We start from the raw sequence: 16,839 nt of genomic DNA on the forward strand, positions 1-16,839 counted from the left end.
CTTTGGGATTTTAAATCATATGTTTTGAATCTGGGAATATTCACTTGAAACGATAGCAATAACAAACCATGAGTCAGCCTCATATTGTCATTTGGCTGATTTGTGAGTGGGTTGTTTTGTTTTCTGATGGGCCTTATAATTTTCTACACACTACCTTACGAGTCTCTCGTCTTCCAGAGGGGTTTCAGATTGTCCATGTCCATAAGCAAGAGTGCCTTTCCAAAAATAAGAGAGTGGTCGTGGGTTTGTGTGATGCAACCAGCCAGAACCAGCAGTGGATGTGGACTGAGGATGGAAAACTCCTTCATGTTAAATCTGCTCTGTGCCTGGGCATCTCCAATTCTCGTGGCCCTTCCCTCTCAGCTATCTCTACCCACTGCTCCCAGGCACCCCGATGGACTTGCCATGAGCAGGAAGGGTTCCTTGAGGTGGAAAATACCTCTCTCTTTCTCAAGAAACAAGGCTCCAAGGTAGTGGTCAAGAAGGACAGGAAATACCTCCATAGCTGGATGAAAATAGATATCAACCAGGAGGGAAAACCGGTCAATGGAAGCCTCTGCTTAAAAAAAGGTGAGCTCTCCTTTTTGGAATCGATTCTGAACATTTTTCTGCTCAATGTTACATTATGTTTGTTTTGTTTCACATTAAAAGAATGTCGGCTTACCTCAACTCAATGCCCATGGGAGATTCATAAGTTATTGGAAATGGATCATGTGGTTCCTACTGATGTGGAAAGTTTCATTATTCTCATTAAATAAGCCCTACATCTTTCCTTCTACCTCTTACTTTCCCTTCCCTTCTTTCCTTGCTGCTTTTATTAGTTAAACTAATATTTCTTGCATTTCTTTTTTGTACCACACTGTAGGCACTTGGGTTAGATACCATTCAATGTAACGGTATAAATCAGGGATACACATAGTGTACATATGTAATGACTAAAGCCAATGATGAAGAAAGTATTAATTATGCTGGTGTAGACGCTTCTATTCTCTGATTAGGAGGGACTAGTAGATCATCAGAATGGTGTTTGAGAAGACTGGCAAGATAGGAAAATACATTGCACGTTTGCAAATCTCTTGTACTAATGTTTAGAGGTACAAGAGGTCTCAGACTTTTGAAATGGTAAAAATTGATATGTAGCCACAGGGTTTTCTAACTTGTTGACCACTGATGGATATAATCTAGGTGACAGATACAAGTAAAAACTTGCATACGTGGGGCGCCTGGGTGGCTCAGTGGGTTGGGCCTCTGCCTTCAGCTTGGGTCATGATCTCGAGGGCCTGGGATCAAGTCCCGCATCGGGCTCTCTGCTCAGCGGGGAGCCTGCTTCCTCCCCTCTCCCTCTGCCTGCCTCTCTGCCTACTTGTGATCTCTGACTGTCAGGTAAATGAATAAAATCTTAAAAAAAAAAAAAAAAACTTGCATACATGTGCAGAAGTTCCTGGTACAGCACACAGTTCAGTCTTGTGCTGCGGATTTTATTTGTGGATACAGCCCAATTTTATTTTTTCTTAAGATTTTGCTTATTTATCTGAGAGAGAGAATGAGAGAGAGTGTGTACAAGCAAGGGGAGGGGCAGAGGGAGAAAGAGAAGCAGACTCTCCGCTGAACAGGGAGCCCAACTCGGGGCTGATCCCAGGACCCTGAGATCATGACCTAAGCCAAAATCAAGAGTCTGACACTTCACTGACTGAGCCACCCAGGTGACCCTTAATTTTCTGTTTTACTTAATCATTTTATTGCTTATTTACTCCTGTAGTAGAAATTTGCTTTAGGAAGTCATGAAAGATAAAACTAATAGAATCATTATATATTAGGTACAAGCAGATCTTACAAATCACTGAAGATATTATCTAGAAATGAAGCCCATCATTGAGGAGACAGAAATTTACCAAGGTCAAGTGAATTATCCCAGCTTAATTGGTGGCAGAGATCTGATTAGAACCTAAATTGCTTAATTCCTTGTCCCGTATATATTCCATCATACAGTGTTTTCCAAATGCTTAACCACAGAATTTTGCCCAGTTGACTACATAAGAATCACCTGGGGCAGGGAAGGAACTCATCCTCTTCATTTCTTCTTTCCTACCACTTCAAGATTCAGTTTTAAGAAATTTGGGCTAATACTTGATTTTTTTTTTTTAAGTTACTAAGATAATTTTGATCCATAATCCCATTTGGGGATCAACATTCACTGTATTTTTATATCTTTTTTTTACTACATGTTTATTTTGGGGGCTTATATGAGTCTTTTCACCATGCTGATCCTTGGATGGTTTTCTGTCTCTCGTTCATTTCATAAATGAAATAAGTACTTAATTGCATGCTAGATGAATGCAGTGACTCTTCTACAATAGAAGTTGACTGTATAGTCCTGAGCTTATAAAACTTCTAACTAAGAGAATAAGGTAAAAATGATAAAGTCAGTTAGAAAATTCAACTTTATCAGAGAATATACAGCACATGACACCAATTTGTACATTTCTTTTCCTATAGTTCACTGAGTGACCAGTGAACTGTCCTAAACAATACAAAAACGTTATAAATATTCTTGTTGTACCATTAAACACAAGAAGTAAGACTCTTCCACAGCCCCCAATAGAACCTTATTTAGAAGAAAGTTTCATTGGAACTTTTAAAAAAGTAGACATGGATCAGCGAAGAGTTCTTCAAGATAGAAGATAATTAAAGGGGAAAAATGATTTCCTTTCACCTTCCTGCACAACATGTCCAATGATGAACTTTACTTCAAAAGTAAGTGGATAAAATAGACCATTTATAGTTAGCCTCTGAACGTATCCAAAACTGTATCCAAAACATGCCCAATCATGTTGGCTGGAAGAAAAATGTACTTCTAGAAAAAAGCAGAATGAAAATTTACACAATTATGATACCAAAAAAAACTTACATTTGAATACATGTGTATTTTTTAGTTGGTTTTAACACAATTATGAGCTAACAGATGTTTTTCTGGTCTATGCCAAACTTACCATTGATTAAAGATACAGAATGATATTAGTTGACCCATAGCATGAAAGCTCATTGATTTGCTAGAGAATCCATTGTGAAAAATTAAATGACACTCAGATTTTTGCAATGGATGACTCCAAATGTCCTTTTTAAAAGCTTTGATAACGAAATATGATAATCTGGTAGCACAATTTTGTTGTTGTTGGGCTCCCTGCTCAGTGAGGAGGCTGCTTCTCCCTCTCCCTCCAACCCCTCCCCTGCCAGAGCTGTCTCTCTCTCTATTTCAAATAAATAAATAAAATCTTGAAAAAAAGGAAAAAGGAAAATCAACATTTTATACTCAATTTATAAAATTAGACCCTTATAGTTATTATACTGAGTCATAATAGCAATAATAAAAACATCTCCAACATGCTGACATAACTGGCTAAAAATTGAAAAAAAAATGTATTCTCTCCCTATATTCTTTTGTCAATCATATGCCAGATATCCAGCTCTTTGGAAACAACTTTATCTTTAGCTATTCGTCAATAAAACAAAAAGGTGACTGACAGACTTTTTCAATTTTTCCTCAGATGTATCTGTGTTAACTTGTATAGCTACATCCTTGGAATCACTGTACTAAGAGCATAATTTTTAGAAATCCCTAGTATATAATTTCAGGGGAGCCTGGGTGGCTCAGTGGATTAAAGCCTCTGCCTTCAGCTCAGGTCATGATCCCAGGGTCCTGAGATCCAGCCCCGGCATCTGGCTCTCTGCTCAGCAGGGAGCCTGCTTCCTCCTCTCTTTCTGTCTTCTTGTGATCTCTGTCTGTCAAATAAATAAATAAAATCTTAAAAAAAAAAAAAAGAATGGACATTGGGGAGGGTATGTGCTTTGGTGAGTGCTGTGAAGTGTGTAAACCTGGCGATTCACAGACCTGTACCCCTGGGGATAAAAATACATGTTTATATAAAAAATAAAAAATTAAAAAAAAAAGAAATCCCTAGTATATAATTTCAGAGTCTTCTTCTGTAAACTAACACAAATCAGTTATCAATCATGCAAAAATAATAAGGAAAAAAATCTGTTCTATTCAATAATATTGTAATTTTATACACACATTTAAATTTTTAAAAAGATAGTTACTTTAGGAATAAAAATGCATTCTGAGGTCCAAATCTCTACTTGACAAATTAAACATAGCAACATCTTCTAGATGAAGGATGCAAAATTCCAGCCATCACTTGGATAGTTTTTCCAAAGGATGCCAAGTTTCCCTGCTTATAACCAGTTAGGTGGCTTTCTAAAAGAGTTATTTTTGGGGCACCTGGGTGGCATCAGACTCTTGATTTCGGCTCATGTATAATCTCAGGGTCCTGAGATCGAGCCCCAAGTTGAGCTCCGTGCTCAAGGGGAGTCTGCTTGTCTCGTTCTACCTCTGCCCTTCCCCCTGGTCTCTCTCTTTCAAAAAAATAAATAAACCATTAAAAATAAATAAATAAAATAGTTATATTCACTCAAATGTTTTGTACTATATGGAAAGAGACGTTGTATGTATTGTATGTAGGATGTCGGCTAACCAACCAGCCGTTACATAGCACTTACTATAGGTCCACTTGTTCAAATCTTACACTTACCTAAGGGCAGGAAAATTTTTGCAGACATAGTTTCAAAGGTCCCTAACATGACTGAGCTAGTGAAATCACTTGAAGAAATTTCGCTGCTGAAGTAAACTGTTTTGCTGCCAGACTTGCTCTAACTGCTGATTAAAGTAATTGTTTAATTATAGTTATGTGGGTGAGGGAATAAAACCCATAAGCACAGTAATAGAGAAGCAATCATATATACTCTTGGGAGAAAGAGTTTTAATAGAAGCTGTTTCCTTTAGTGATTGGTGGGAATGCTTGTAAATATAGAGGGTGTAAGGGGAAAAACAAAACCAAACACAGTGTCTTTTGTGCATATAGACCCTATTTTGACCAAACTGGCTATCATGGCCATGTTAGGCTTTGTTTTCTCCTTGCATGATTATAAAAACATGGGCCTTGTAATCGACCATTGATTTATGTGATCATTGAATATCGTATGATCATTGATTACTGATACATGATTTATGTGATAATTGAAAAATATCCAGCACAGCTTCCAGAACCCCCCGACTCCTGCCCCTCCCCCGCCCACCCCAACCATTTTCACCCTACACCATGTCAATGAATTCATCAGGGCACACCCATAGCTACATCTGACTTTCATGAGCCCTGGGCTCTTATGTCTTTGTGGGCCCCTCCCACCATTAAAATAAATTAATGAATTAAATAATTCAGTCGATTTTCATGGGCCTCCAAATCCTCATTTTTTCCTGTTGTATGAAAAAAAAATCTTAAGCAAACATTTTCTTTGACTCTGAAAGTTCTTTTTTTTTTTTTTTTTTTAATTTTCAAAAATTTAAAGGATTTTGTAGCCCCTATAATATCATGGGCCCTAGGCACTGTGCCTATTTTGCCTGATGGACAAATAAGCCATGGGCACACCAAGTTATTCACTCACTCTCCATCTCCCCTTTTGTTGACCCTGGTAAATTAGCACCTGCTTCAACATCCCTCTCCCACAGCCTGGTAGTGAAGAATTTAAAAGCCATTCTTCTTCTTCCAGCCAGCCTAGTTTCCTTCTACCCACCATCTAATAGACAGGCATGTCCCAAAAGAAAACATGGGACATCAGGATACACCAGGCGCATCTTCCTAGTGCAACTCATAGTATAGTAGCTGAGTAGTAACTGGCCTTTAAAAAGTATTGTTTAATCAGCTTTTCATTTATTTTTTTAATTTAAAGTTTTTACTGTGCTCTGTTTTGATGTCCTTCTATGCTTTGTTAACTTCCATTTGTTAATTTTACTTTATTTCTAATCTTGGATCTTTTTTAAGTCTGTAAAATATTTTTTGAATATTCTAAGTCAATGAAATTCTAGTGACTTCTGATTTGTTTGCTGTCTCCCACTGTTTGCAAATTCTCCATCTTTGGTGTCTCTTTTCACAAAATTTTCACCTTCTTGTTTACTTTCTCAAATTTTAAATATGTACCGAGTTTGTTTTATGTACAAACTGAAGGCATTTTCTGAAATGTTTTTCTTTTTAACACTTCTATAAATTATCTAGACTCTTATAATTCACATACATTTCACTTCATATTTATTCTAGCCCAATCTTGTTTAATATAGTTAATGTATTATATATATATATATGTAAATCATCTTTTTTCTAATGCATCTTCTGTTTCACTTCTTACATCTTTTCCACATTATTTCCCTGCTTTTAAAAGGCATATTATATTTGGCATCTTCCTACAGAAAAGCTAGTCCCAATATAGTCGAAATTTTCTATCTCCAAAATGAGTTCTGTTCAAGTTATTCGGTTTTCAACATGCCTGAAAGTTATTTGTGTCATTCAAGGGAGGGGAACTGACAAATCGTGTATTTTTATTATCATTATACAAAAATGACATTTCTATCATGAATCATATCTGAGCTAATTCATAGACTAACTAATAAACTAAAATATGTATTTCTTTTCAAAAATATATTTTCAAAATATGGTGCTGATATGGTACAATCATTGCAAGTCATCTTATAGATGAGCTATTTACAAGTTCAATGCTAAAATCTTTTAAATCAGACCCGGGATGGTGTCCCTTATCTTGAATTGTGCTCTAAGAGGAATTATGTATAATGTGGAAACAATGTGGTAGCAATGGTACAATAAAGCTTTTTAAAAATAGCTTCAACATATTGTTCCATTGTGTAAGAACTTTTCCTTGAGTGTGTCAAAACACATCTTGCTCTTTCATGAACTGTAAAATGTATATATCTTTTTAAAGAACATCAGAAGACCTTGTAGATACCAAAATATCCAAGGATCTACTATTTTTCATATAATTTCATAGCACCCATTTCAACAGAGTTCAGGAGATGAAAAGATTAATGTATTTTGGTTGCCTTATATATTTCTGTAATGGATTTTCTCTCCTCCCATTTACTTTAAAACCCTTCAATACCCATATAAAGAATGAATAGAATTCAGTTTGGCTCATATCATGTATATAGATAAAACCTTATAGTTAGAGATATATTATAATCACTGAGAAACTTAGACATGTAAGATGCTGGATCCCACACCAAATCTACTGAAAGGCCAAGGCTTCAATATTCTTTTTTTTTTTTTTTTAAGACTTTACTTATTTATTTATTTATAGACCGAGATCACAAGTAGGCAGAGAGGCAGGCAGAGAGAGAGAGAAGAGGAAGCAGGCTCCCCGTGGAGCAGAAGGCCCGATGTGGGGCTAGATCCCAGGACCTTGGGATCACCACCTGAGCCAAAGGCAGAGGCTTTAACCCACTGAGCCACCCAGGCGCCCCAAGGCTTCAATATTCTAAGAAGCTCCAAAAGGGATTCTGATGCCTACCAGAGTTTGCAGACCACTGCTTTAAAATGCACAGAATTTGGAAATTGAATGTTAAGACTAAAGTTTCTTTCCTGCTTCTTAAATAGCACAAGTTAAAAACACAGTCACAAAATGAGGGGGTACAAGCCTTGGATATTCTGTAGGTTCTTTCTTTGGAAAAAAGGTAGTGGCCTGAAATGGAAAATGGACTTGTTTAATTTGGAGTGTTTTAAAATATATTTAGAAGGTTAATTAAAGACAATTACAGAAGACTGAAAATTTTTCCAAAATATGTTCCAAAGCTGCATGTAATGGTAAGAAGCTATGTTATTCAGAGAAGAAATTGCAAGAGTGTTTTGATCACTTATCTAATTTTGGGAGAGTCCTGTTTCATCTATTGAATTAGTCATGTAAGTTGACTGATAAATAAAGTTCTTAGGATAAGAACTTACCAAGTGCTCCTAGGTGAAGAAGAAGAGCAAGCATAGGTTGACATGTTAAGACACATAATTACATGATACGTATTTGGAAGCTTGTTTTTGTCCTAACCCATCATTAAATCATTTATTTATTTATTTATTTTTGAGAGTCTGAAAGCTAAAATTGTCGTAAGTGGTAGTCAACTCAGAGGATCAGCATTGGCCAAAGCCCAAAATAACCAAAATACTAATTGCTACATACAGAAATTTTTACATCCCGATGGCAGGCAAATGTCTGCTTGAAGGAACATTCTAGCACCTAATTCAAATAAAACTGCAAAATTAAGATTGCTTCCTAGGGTTTATCATAAAGGAATATTGCTAATAGAACAAGTGGGTTTGTCATGTAAAAAAACAGCCTAGGGATAAACAAATCTGGTCTGTGCTCAGAGCAGTGACACGGGCACAGTAACAGTGGGAGCAGCACAAGATTCAGAAGGAAAAATACAGAAACTAGTGGGAATGTCCAAAAACTATCAAAAGTCTAGGTCTAGTAGATGTACAGGTAGGATTGTCAGATATAGCACAGAACCTTCGATCACATTTGAATTTCAGATACGACAATTCTTTAGTATATATATATTCCCAATATGCCATATGTAATATAACCTTTGCAATATTGTACATTTGAGATACACTAACTATTCTGAATTATGAGTTCTTTATCTCAAACTCCAATTTAACTGGACATCATGTATTTTTATTTGCTGAATCAGGCAACCCCACGTACAGGGTTTACATCACCTTTCCCATCTCAAGAAAAGGGTGCTTGATAGTCATGATTATTTCATTAACCTTTAAGAGAACTGTTTACATCTTCCTAAATTTTTAAAATAATTTTTCTCTTTTCATCCTCTTTTTCATGCCTTATCCCCCTCTACATCATCATATAAATTATGTCAATTGAAATCAGAATGGAAATAAATGAGATTCAAAAGAGGGCTCAATAAAGTGGACCAGAACAAGAGATAGGAAAACTTTCATAGCTGCTTCAGGGGACTTTCACAGCACATAGTAGTTCCTTAAGAAATTGTTGTGGGGCACCTGGGTGGCACAGTCAATTACACATCTGACTCTTGGTTTCGTGATCTTAGGGTCGTGAGATGGAGGCCGGGTCAGCTCTGTGCTCAGGGTGGGGTCTTCTTGAGTTTCTCTCTCTCCCATTCTCTCTCTGCCTCTTTCCCATGCTCTCCCACTTTCTCTCTAAATAAATAAATCTTTATTTTTTTAAGATTTTATTTATTTATTTATTTGACAGAGAGAGAGAGAGAGAGATCACAAGTAGGCAGAGAGGCAGGCAGAGAAATGAGAGGGAAGCAGGCTCCCTGCTGAGCAGAGACCCCCCCGATGCGGGACTCGATCCCAGGATCCTGAGATCATGACCTGAGCCGAAGGCAGAGGCTTAACCCACTGAGCCACCCAAGCTTCCCTAAATAAATAAATCTTAAAAAAAAAAAAGAAAAGAAAAAGAAAAGGAGAAGAAATAGTTGAATGAACCACTAAAGGAACAGTGAAAAATAAAATCTTTTTTCTGTCAGTCTGTAAACCAGAAACTTTTCAAAGTTATAGTTATCTAAGTGGGCAAGATTTTATATCCCAGGAAGCTATGACACATAATGGAGTTGATGGGCGTATCTAAACATGCCATTTCAGCCCATAATTTACAGACCTTTCCAGGGCTTCATATTACACAATTGTTTTCTAGGTTACACAAAGCGTGGTCCAGAGAACATCAGGGCCAGCACTGGTATCTCCCGGGGTCTTGTGAGGCATGCTGGCTGGGACAACATTTACTGAATGAGAGTTCATATTAGCGAAAGTCCCAGCAGATAGAGAGCACATTTTAAAACTATGGCTAGGTGAAGCTAATTCATAAATCAATTATCTTTAAGTATGGGCAATTCGGTCTTGCAAAGTAGAGCTAAAAATTAATCCCACTAGCTCATAAGTTTTGAATCAACTGACCGTCCTTTCAGAAGACAGGGAGCTTGGAAACTACAACTGTCCCAGGATCTGGTACTCACACAGTTAGGTTTGGCAACAGTTTACACTGTGGTAAAAGAAAGTCATTATTTTCCTGGGAGTCATCAGTCTTCATGGCGACATTAGGTAAGTTGTTAGCTGGGATTCTCAACCTGATATTTTGTTTAATGACCCCTTTGAGAAGTTGAATGAAAGTTCCCCACAGCAGAAAAGTATACATGGACATATATTCAGGACCTGGCAGGAAATTTCTCGAGATTCATGGACCCCCCCAGAAGCCAATTTCGTGACTGCCTCAATGCTCATAGAGTACGTTTAATTCTCTCTTTTACACACCGCTGGGGATTTCTGGTAGCAGTCTCCACATCTGCCCTGACCCTAGGCTATCAATAGACAGATAAAGGATGGGTAGACTGAACAGGGCAAATGAGCATCGTCACACTCCCAGACCTTTGATTTTTCATGTAACTGAAGTGCATCCACATCCCTGTTATGAGAGATGTTTCCTTTTTCTAAAGTCAAATTGCTTTTAGTTGAAGAACCCACAAAACATGAAGCTAATTTTAACAACTGTCCTTTCTTTACCTCAGCTGGCCTGGGAACAGAAGTTTCAGTAAGGAGCACTAGAAACACGGCCCCACCCCAAATCCCCACTACTTTAAATGCAGTTCCATATAGCCTGGAACACCTTATTAGGAACACCACAGAGGCCTTCACCAGAAGTGCAACAGAACGCTCCAGCCACAACAGCAGACAGAGGCAACACCCCAGTCTGCAGCTGACCGGAATTACAGAGACACCTTGGGTTCCCTGGACTACTCAGCCCTTCTCCAGCACCACAGAACAGGTAAGGGGAGAATGGGTGTGGAGGGTGACTTGGAAGGGTCTCGGAAAGTCCATTGCTTGAAAAGATTTGTTCGGCTGGCAATGCCACTGCTCAAGTGGGTGGTTAGGTCCTCCGTGTCTAGCTGCTAATGATGCATGAACGCATTTAAGGTGATGAAAAAAATCTTTGAGATAGAACTAAATGCTCTACATCTTTATAAGGTAAAGATAATTAGGCTGAGATGTCAAAACCGCACTCCTGCAGGTTGGCCACATTGCTGAACCAAAGTCTTGGTTCACAGTCTTGGGCATAACCTACAAACAGGAAGTAGAAATTGACATCAATACCTTGCAGATTCCCTTGCGTCTGTATCACAATCTTTTATGCTCATAAGGGAGTGGAAAGAATCACAAAGCAATGGAAGTTTCAGGAATCTATGATTGATTTGTGACTATGGTCAAATACGTTAAGTCACACAGCAATTCCACCTCAGCAGCCACAAAAGGACAGATGGGTCCAATGGCTGGGGGGCAGTGATCATGCGGTGGTAGAGTCTGCTCAAATAGTATTTCGGTTTGAAATGTTCATCCCTTCAGGTCTGCTTACCACTTAGGGTTCTAGGCCACCGTTTGGGGCAATAATAGTATAATTCCAAAAGTGTAATTTGCAAAGGCAAATAAAAAATGTTGTTTCATTTGGTAGTGTTTAGCCATTCTCTGCGAAACCAAATAATTGAAAGAAAGTAGAAGTCCAACACTATGCATAAGACTTAACACACATTTTAGGTGCTTTCTTTTGCCTTGTGCAGAACTTGCTATTGTATGATTCCTGGCGACTAAGCACATACTTCATCATTAATCACAAAGCAAACATGACCTACATTGAGGGACTTGTGGAACTTTGTTTTTATCTCCACTTTTCCTTTACTATAAATCTTCCCTAAAAAGTGGTGCTTTCCTTGCCTCTGAGTAGAATTTAGGAAGGCCTCACAACTTTTCTGGATCCTCTTTATATCATTGCAAAACCCAACATTCACTCTCAATCCATGAACAAACATTTATTTCAGGAAGTAACCCAAACTCTGAATTCAATTTAAATGTTAGCCTTTCCTCTCCCATCACCCCATCCCTTTGGGCTTGAAGTCAGGAAAGGGAACTTGACCAGAATCTCCCACTTCCTACCTAGCTTTTTGGCCACCTCTCCTAGTTTGATCATTATGGTTTCAGACCTGTCTGGGTTTGGAAAGTGGGGAGGAAATGAGAGCAGGAAGCTAGTACTTGGGATTGCCATCATGAATCAGCACAGTACTCTCCTTAAACCTCCAGCTCCTGAGCCCTTCTAGCCATGGATGTCAGTGAGATTTGCCACTTATTTTGAAACTGGATGCTTTTTGTTGGAGCACCTTCTTGTTTAGGCTGAATGTGTCTCAGCCAAAATGTCATTTTTCCCCCAAAATGTCATTTTCTAACATCAGTTTGTAAGAGTATTCACTTACATCTGAAAAAAAAAAAAATATATATATATACATATATAAAATTTTTTCACAACTAATACACACAAAATTAAGTATCTATTTTAAGTATATAGTGTATATGATATACATATATATCAGTACAGAAAAAGAACTAAGCACAGATTGTATATATGATATATATAGTATATCATTATACTGATATCTATACAAAGTATGTCAAATAAGAAACATACTGAATAAAAACTATAATAGAAACATATATGCCTAAAGACTCAGGGATTGCCTTTTAGCAAAAATATTTTCCCATTTTTGCTTACATGAAACCATTGTGAAACAAACACAGAGAGAGCTCCTGGAGGTGGTCAGGCTCTACTGGGATGAGTCAAGGGTGCCCTGCTCCAGACCTCTGGTGCAGGTACACTAGCCCTTGGGTCAGCTTAGCACCGTGTTACAGGACACACATGACCCAGTGCCCGAGTTGGATTTACAGGATCAGGTCATGGTAAATACAGAGCAGGGTGTGTTTTGGGGTTTTTTTCTTAGTCTTTTTCTAAAGTGAAATACACTGCAATGTTTATGAGTTTCCGGATGGGGCACCAGAATGACTACATATCAAGTAGTCCTCAAGTCATGACTCATGTCCTAGTTTTTCCTTGAAGCTCAGGCAAAATCTTAACTATGTCTTGGGAAGTGAGTATGTAAAAGCTATGCTCCTTCCGAAGGCAGTTTCTAAAATTGCAGTTTCCATGACTCCGATGCTTTAGTCAAGGCATCTCTGCTAGATCATCGTTTGATTTAGCATGAGCATCTACTCTGTAATAGTCAATTATAAATATCTTTAGTTAGATGTTTGGAGAGGAAAAGTCACTTGGGAGGTAAAATGCCTGTCCTTTGAAAGTAATTTGGAAAGGTACTCTATTTCAATAATTGGAAGAGCATACGAGAGAAAAAAAATTATTCAACTTACTTGCTTGGAATTCAGTTAAAAAGAAGTTCTTTTTATTTGTGTGCCAGTTATTTCTTTTATCAGATAGCACCTGGTCTGTGATGATTCTGAATTGTCTTAGTATAACTGGGCTGTGAGTTACAGTGGTCTGTCATCAGGTGATGACGGGAAAAATCTGAATGGGAAGATAGAAACTGTATTTATTCAGCTTTGCATCTCTAGCATCTGAACGTAGTGCTTAATACATTATGAAGTTTTTTGTAGAAAGGTAAAGAACAGTGTGGAATGGAAGGAAGCAAAATGGAAGGGAGAGTGGGATGGCATGAAGAGCAGTGGGGTAGAATGAAGAGAAATGGGGTGAAATGGGATGGAATGGAGGAAGGCGGAATGAAATGGAATGGTAGGGAATGGAGTGGAGTAGAGCACAGTGTAGAGAAATTGAATGAGGAGAATGTAATGGAGTCCTGGGAAAATGAGTCGATTGAAGCGGTATGGAAGTGGGTAGAATTGTTGACCCCTTAGGTAGCATATGACCCATATACCATCAGTGCCCAGGTATGATGGTCACGTTGAATGGTCATGCACTTTTTTATTGTCTTAGTGTTTTAAAGTTTGCGTGTATCTAGAGTTTAATATGTTTAATACATAATAACAGTGTTTCATTCAGAGGCTAGTTCTCCAGTTCCTTTTTCTCCTTTCTTATTCCCACCCCCCATTTAATCTTTTTTTTTAAGATTTTATTTATTTATTTGACAGACAGAGATCACAAGTAGGCAGAGAGGCAGGCAGAGGGGTGGTGGGGAAGCAGACTCCCCGCTGAGCAGAGAGCCCGATGCAGAGCTCGATCCCAGGACCCTGAGATCATGACCAGAGCCGAAGGCAGTGGCTTTAATCCACTGAGCCACTCAGGCACCCCCCCACCCCATTTCATCTCTTAATCACCCTTCAACTTTCCCCCAAGAAAATTATGAGAAGGGGAAGAGACATTGATGACTGTTCAATTTAATATCTTCAGAAAATGTTCATCAACTCAAAACAAACATTTCTTGAGGACCTAATTAGTGTCAGAACAGAGTGGTTGAGGACTCAATCTTTGAAGTCAAACCCCTGACTCTGCCTCTTACTAGCCAGTGACTTGGCAAATTACTTAAACTCTCTAAGCCTCAGTTTCCTCATCTATAAAATGGAACCTCTATCTCTGAAGCCTCTTGCAAGGAGTGGGAGAGATAATGCATCTAAAATGCTTACTATAGCACTGGGTCCTTAGTAAGCATTTAGGAAATAATAGCTGTTATTGCTAGCTTTCACTGAGACACAAAGATAAATGACAAAATTGTTGCCCTGAAGGAACTCACTATCTGTTATCGTGTTGAAGGAAATAAGAATATACACAGGCTCTTATGGAATACAAAAGCAGGGTGCCAAACTAGTGTGAAAGTTTCAGGCACTATCTTCTGGCAAAAGGAATCATTGAACTAAACCTGAAGGAGAATAGAGTAACCTAATAGGAGGTCAAGGAGTGGGAAGGGGAGAGGTGAAGGAACTGGGAGAGGGTGGAATGGAGAGTTGGAAAGTGATTTCAATTCTTACCTAAAATTTACATTTTAAAGAAACTTGGGTATTTTATCACTTTAATCCAATCATCAATTTTGTACTCATTTATTTTGTACTTTCTGTTTGCCTGACATTATGGGATATGGGAGAATAATAATAGATAAAATCATAATACGATGTAGTCAAAATCACTGTGTATAGGACCTGCACTCTGCTAACAGTGTAGAAAAGACTTCAACAGTACGAGAGTCCTGTAATCATGCTCACATGGACAGAAGTGGAAGGCATATTGATGAAGATCTCAAATACATGTTTTGAAATGGTGTCTTCATCCAGAAATAGTAGTTCCTATGTGTTATTTTAATTAGTGACACTATTAAATTATCTGTCATTCCTTTGGTTCCCATCACATGTAGCCATGAGGTAGAATTTAGAACACTTAGCCTGAAATAGAAATCTAGAGAAGAATAAGAACTAAAATACTGAGACTTTATGCTTGGAAATGCTATGTATGTCATTACTACTAACTAATGTTTATGCAGTGACCATAGTGTTCTAGATTCACAATCAAAGGATGACTTGGGGGTTGGAACATGGGGTTGGGAAAGTGGCATGTATTTGTTTTTCCCTTTCGTCAACAGTCTTTCTGAGTTATGAGGAATGAGACATGAAGAGATACTGTGCAGTATCTACAAAGAAGAGAATCTAGGAGATAAAAATAGTATCTAAGATTTGTGTGCCAGAAACTATGCTGAGCACTTTGATTTACTCTGGGAGGTGGGTATTTGTATCCATTTTCCATCACTGCATAACAAACCATCCCAAAACTTAGTTTAACAAAATGACAATCTACTACTTCTCATGATTTTGTGGATTATTTGAGTGGTTTCTCTGCTGGTCTCACCTGAGCTTACCCCCGCGGTGCGTTTAGCTTGGAGGGTAAGCTGAACTAGAAGATTCACAATAGCCTTCCTTGCATGACTGGCAGTCCGTGCTGGCTGCAGGATGGGGCATCTCTGTTCGTCTCCACAACCTCTATGCATCTGGTAGGCTACCGCAGCGTCTTTACATAATGGCTTAGGGGAGTTCTGCAAGAAGACAAAGGTGGAACCTCTTGAGGCCCAGGTTCTAGAATCACACATCACTCCTGCCACATTCCATGGATCAATGTGGCCAGGTCAGATCTGAGGGTAGGGGAAACAGACCTCACATTTTGATGGGAAAGTCTGCAAAGTCACATTGTGTAGGGCCACACGTATTGGGTGGAATGAAACTACAGCCATTAAATCATCTATCATGGTATTTATTATTGTTTTTGTTACAATTATTATTGTTATTTTGCAGACTTGTAGCTTAAGTTTAAAGAGGTTGAAAACTTGCCCAAGGTCAAATGAGGGAAAACGGTTGATCAAGAAGAAGGTTGTGCACGCGTGCACACACACCCCTGCACACCTGCTCACTTTATGCTCGCTCCTAGAACTCCTGTTAATGAAGGCAAATACCAATGAGGACATAATTTGAAACAATTACTAGTAATGCTACTGCAAAGTTGTCCTAGTTGACCCTTTTGGAGCAGATTTTCTCCTACTTTTTTCTTTTCCCCTCGTTCTTCACATCCTCACCTGCCAATGTGAGGCGTCTATCTTTGGAAGGTTGTAGACTTGGGTCAGTAGGTAACTTCAAAATAAACTCACTCCCTCTCTCTTTCTATTGCTCTCTTTCCCTTACCCTGGACATGAATTAAATCATCTAACAGCAGTCACGTGCCTAGCAGTGCTGGAAATCTCTCTGTGGTTACTGTTAGCCAGTGTTGTTATCTTTACCATGATGATAGTGTTATGTGGCCGTGTGTGTCTTTACAGGGACAAAGTTGGTGAAACCTGAAGTCTGTCTACCATGTGAGTTAGGAAATATCTAGATCAGTTGTTCTCAAAGTATGGACTCCAGACCCAGAATTTAGACCTACTGAATCACAAACTCTGGGTGTAGGACCCAGAAATCCCTGTTTTAACAAGTCCTCCAAGTCACACAGATCCCTCGAAGTTTAAGAACAACTGACCTAGAAAATCTTGTCCCTGACCAGTAACATCTCCCTCAAAGAGTTCTAGATGCCTTAGTTTCCCACCACTGATGGCACTTGGGTATATTAATAGTGTTATGAGGGGGTGGGTCAGGATGCTACAAAAGT

The 16,839-nt window shown here is 38.5% G+C and overlaps 1 protein-coding gene across 1 annotated transcript in view; it reads left to right on the forward strand.

Annotated features, from left to right (window-relative positions):
- PTPRB (protein tyrosine phosphatase receptor type B) overlaps positions 1 to 16,839 on the forward strand; it is a 112,336-nt gene that overhangs the window by 1,146 nt on the left and 94,351 nt on the right. The window contains exons 2-3 of the mRNA XM_044228653.1: positions 178 to 570; positions 10,442 to 10,698. Coding sequence (XP_044084588.1) covers positions 178 to 570; positions 10,442 to 10,698 — 650 coding nt within the window. The remainder of the gene's footprint in view (positions 1 to 177; positions 571 to 10,441; positions 10,699 to 16,839) is intronic.

Source organism: Neovison vison, chromosome 12 (genome assembly GCF_020171115.1).
Source record: "Neovison vison isolate M4711 chromosome 12, ASM_NN_V1, whole genome shotgun sequence".
NCBI lineage: Eukaryota > Metazoa > Chordata > Mammalia > Carnivora > Mustelidae > Neogale > Neogale vison.